The sequence below is a fragment of the Eurosta solidaginis genome, chromosome 1 (assembly GCF_040869045.1).
Source record: "Eurosta solidaginis isolate ZX-2024a chromosome 1, ASM4086904v1, whole genome shotgun sequence".
Taxonomy (NCBI): domain Eukaryota; kingdom Metazoa; phylum Arthropoda; class Insecta; order Diptera; family Tephritidae; genus Eurosta; species Eurosta solidaginis.
The window spans coordinates 103,833,454-103,837,862 of NC_090319.1; the positions used below are offsets into that span (position 1 = coordinate 103,833,454).

General features: G+C 35.9%; 1 protein-coding gene across 2 annotated transcripts; it reads right to left on the minus strand.

Moving 5' to 3' along the window:
* Positions 1-960: 960 nt before the first annotated feature.
* beta4GalNAcTB (beta1,4-N-acetylgalactosaminyltransferase B) lies at positions 961-3,291 on the minus strand. Of its 2 annotated transcripts, XM_067759479.1 has the most exons (2): positions 2,970-3,291; positions 961-2,909 (listed from the first exon to the last, which is right to left on the minus strand). In XM_067759479.1, exons 1-2 carry the CDS (start codon positions 3,151-3,153, stop codon positions 2,185-2,187), a joined length of 909 nt encoding a protein of 302 aa, XP_067615580.1. In that variant the 5' UTR covers positions 3,154-3,291; the 3' UTR covers positions 961-2,184. The 2 variants fall into 2 exon arrangements, with proteins under 2 accessions (XP_067615580.1, XP_067615579.1); XM_067759478.1 differs by having other exon boundaries at positions 961-3,291.
* Positions 3,292-4,409: the final 1,118 nt, after the last annotated feature.

Genomic DNA, 4,409 nt, shown 5'->3' on the forward strand with positions numbered 1-4,409 from the left:
TATTGTGCAATGGCAAATCAAGTATGACAGTAGTTTGTGAAAATGCACTCCGCTGCTTTCGAAAAATTTAGTTGTGCAGTAGTCCTTCTCCCTTTATTGAAATTTTCCAATTTTCGTTATACAATGTTTGGTCATTGGTGCTCCATTAAATTCATACAAAATTAAACTCAGTTGTCACTGTTATTGGTATTTTTTAGTTTTAGTTGTTGTTGTCACTGCTCCGAATTCAATTAAATACGCGTTCTATGTATGTAGGTATATGTCAATGATTGGATCGCTGATCGAACTGTTGTTGATGTTATTAAAGTTTATATTTTTGGTATTTTTCTTTCACTTCTGGCGAAGATAATATGCAATAATACAAAGACAATTTGCTCTCCCGTCAGTTTTTTAACCTCTTTTTTTTAATATATTTTGCTCGGTGAGCAGTTACAATCAAATATGCATGCCGTTTTGTCTTCAGTAATTCAACTCACGAAAGCGTTTCCGCTGCTTTTATTTTATTATTACCGTTGTATCGGTATGTGTTAGAAAATTCTTTTTCAATACTTTTTCTTTTAACGTCCACGCTGCTCTGCTCCTTTCTCCAAAGTTAGTAGACTTGCTTTTTCTTTCGCCTTTCACGTTGTTCAAAAAAATTAAAAAATACACACCACACAATTTTTTAAAACAGGCAGAGATCGCCAATGTGGAGATTGAAACCACTTTTTAATTTTATATATAAAGAAACTTTTATTCAATAAAGAATACGCCTAAATGTATGCGTCAATATCTTTTATTTTTCACAAAGAAAATTTTGGAAAATTTAAAAATAAATATTGAAACTTAACATATTGATAATACATTTAAAAATTACAAAGTTCAAAGTAACTAAAATACAAAGTTAAATAAAAATAATAAGACCCCTACAGTGACTATTTTCTAATTTGGATGATCCTAGGATCCTAAGCCTTCACCCCAGCGGGTTAGGGGATCAGAATGTACCCGCGGTAAGTATGCCTGTCGTAAGAGGCGACTAAAATACCAGATTCAAGGGGCTGTGTAGCGCAACCCTTCAGGTTGCCAGCGCAATATATAGCTTCTCCAAACCCAATTGTCAACCTCACCTATCCGCGGCGAATACTGTTTCACTAGCAGACGAGGCTCTGGCGACCCCAAGCTCCTCAGGGAACTTTGGGGTAGGGAGGGAGGGAATGGCCTGAAGGTTTAATGTGGCCACATAAATCGTTCCCGAGATGGTCGGGCTAGCACCTTAATGGTGCTATGGTACCGGAGCGTCCCGGATTTGTATCCAGCAAAGGACCATCACATCGATAACACTCCCCAAAGCCTTCGGATAGCAACCTTATCGCTACAACAACAACAACAACAGTAAAAACAACAAACAGTAGAAAACGAGTTATAAATAGAAACTTGCAAAGTGCATTGATGGCCTGATGTGCTAAAACGTCAAGCCTGCAATATGTGGATCGCTGATGATAAACCGTCATGGGTTTTGAAATAGCCGGCTATACGGTCTATGAACTTTGTTTTTTTTTTTTTTCTAATTTACTCGTTTTCTATGTATAATAATTTAATATAACTTGTAAAATATACATTTTACAAAAATAATAAAATTGGTCTTGAAGACAACAAATTAATATAATAACTGAAGATATTCACAAAAAAAGTGACCTACGATCGCTCCAAAAGCAATGGTTGGATCCATCGTATTTTTGGGCAGAACACCTTTAGGCATTGGCGGCTTTGAGCCACGCTTAGAAATTACCCTGGGGTGGGTCCTACAGTATATGTATCAATGTTCTATCTGCGCAGAACACCTTGCTGCACAATCGTATGTATGTGTACAACAAAAGCATAGTAATTACAGCATGCAGATTTCCTGACAGAAGATAAACTTTTTTTTTTTGCTTTCGGATTACTGACAAGAGGTGCAGACCGCTTTTCAATGCTTTTATACCCAGCCAAACTAGCTAGAAGAAATCAACAGATAATAATTATTAATTATCTAATTATACTATACATAAATGTACGTATGTATGCTCTTATATCTATTATATCCATTGCAGCTTTTAACATATATTCTAACACAAGCCTTATTTGTTTAGTTTTCCCCAACCTCATTACTTTTGTCGTAATTATTATTTTATTTAAATTAACACATAAACATCTCGCCTGACTTGTTCATGTTTCCACCAAAATGTGCGTAAAGAGGCTATGAATTCGTCGCTCCTTTTCTTTGTACGTTAACGAATTCAACCCATCTGTGAGGAAGCGTTTAAATCCATTTCGCAACAACTCCAACCGATTCTCATTCTTTTCCTCAGGCTTGTGTCGAATCATAGTATACTTGCTATAAATTGGTCCGAAGCGACAAATATCTATTTTATGCGAACATAATCTATTGTAGAAATCATCGTCCTCTCCTCCCCAGCCTTCAAATAAATTTGACATACCATTAATAAAGCGATATTGTTGTGTACGTATTGCCACAACGCCACCAAACAAGCCACGATATGGCAATGTAAAACGGAAAATATCCAAAGCGGAGCACATATGACGAGGTTTTTGTGTACAAGCATATATCTGCCCAAGATTCATGGGAAGTAAATCGACATCGTGTAATATTAAACAAGGAAACTCCATTTCAGCCGCTATAATTGATCCTATATTGAACAATTTAGCACGATTAAATGGTTTCTGATCGTATTGCTCAATTAAGAAGATCCTATAGTGAATACGTTGTTTGCGCAGATAATTGTGCATATAAATAAGGAAAGCATGCAGTTGCTCCTCTCTTTTACGATAAGGCACAATGATTGCGGTACTAAAGCTTGAGCTGCAATCATTTGGAAAATATTCGCCACCTGTTAATATATCATCTCCGTGCAGTACTCGACTGTTGTACTCTAGGTTATATGTAAATTCATTATTTGCTATAATATCGTTGTAATCACATGCTTGCATACGTTGCATTGAAATGTTACTTGTAACATGCTCCACGAGCTCTTTGCGTATTTCATGTCCATGTAAATATTTATAATGAGAGGCAAAACGCCATGGCAGAAGACAATAAATTACCAACAAAGCACAGGCCGTACGCACCGCTATATCGGTTAAATGGTAATTTCTTTGGTTTATTTTCAAAATCATATTGCGAATGGCCTATATACATATTTAACGATGACTTGCCATCGCCTTTATGTGAAACATTGTTTCTATATTTATTTTGTGCTCTTTAAACTAACTATAGTTATTTATTATGGAGCTGGCAATATTCTTGTTCCTGTTATTTTGTCACAGCGACTAATAGATCACAACGACGATTTCAACAAATATAGCTGCGGATCAGTCGTGGGCCATGATGGAATAATAGAAGGTGGCGGATTGCGCATGTAAACATTCGTTCAGCTGTTTTTATGGGCAATTTTTGCGTAATTTTCCTTTAGCTCTTGTTTTTTCTCTCTTTCTTTCATTCGCTGAAGCAGTCAAAAGTGACGTATATACGCAGAACGAAGCAATTTTGAACTCGTGAATGCACAATCTTCTGTGTGTGATTTGTGGTCGTGGACATAGTACCAAAGAGGATAAATATAATAAGAGACGTCACTCGTTACTCTGCGTAATGTTATTCGTTAGGGTACTCCCAGGTTTTTTTTTTTTTGGGCGAGATGTGCATAAATGTCTTCGATACATTTTCGTGGAATATTTGTTTTTATTTTTCCGACTGTATTTAATTAATTATTTAATTGTCTTTCCAAAAATAACATTTGCATAAGGTGCCTACACGGCATGGATAAATGGGAGACAATTAAAAATATCCCTCACAGAAAACATTAGACATCAATTTTTTTGATTTTCAGCGAGTTACTGGCCACTCGTAGCAGACTGGAGGTTCTTATTTATTTTCCTCTTTGATAGTACCAAAGGGGATAAATATTGTAACGAATTTACTGCAAATCCTCTTATTTGCAACCTTCTGCTAAGTTTGAATCACTAAACTGTTGAATAAATAACTCCAATATTTAATAATGCAAAATGGCCTTTATTCAAGTTACTTACAATAACACTACAACTGATTTTCAAAATAATACTGCTATTGCTCAACAGATAGCGTGCTTAATCGAAACTGATTTTAGCGCCTCTACTATTGCTGCCTTTTATACTCTTTGATTTCCTCGTTGCATCTTCTAGGCGCTTCTGTTCTAGAATCTACTAGTTGGATATCTGTTATAACTACAGATGTACGTGTATAGCTCTCATATGCGCGTGTGTTTGTGAGCGATACTTCAACAATCATCATTGCATATCTCATATAAGATATCTGCATGTGTTTGTGCTTTGCTTCTCCGCTGCGTGTACGTACATATGTGTAGACCCAATGATTGATTCGTTTATGTAGATACATA

Bases quoted from the DNA above. Each gene is read 5' to 3' on its own strand.
- beta4GalNAcTB (XM_067759478.1), bottom strand. From the start codon at position 3,153: ATGATTTTGAAAATAAACCAAAGAAATTACCATTTAACCGATATAGCG.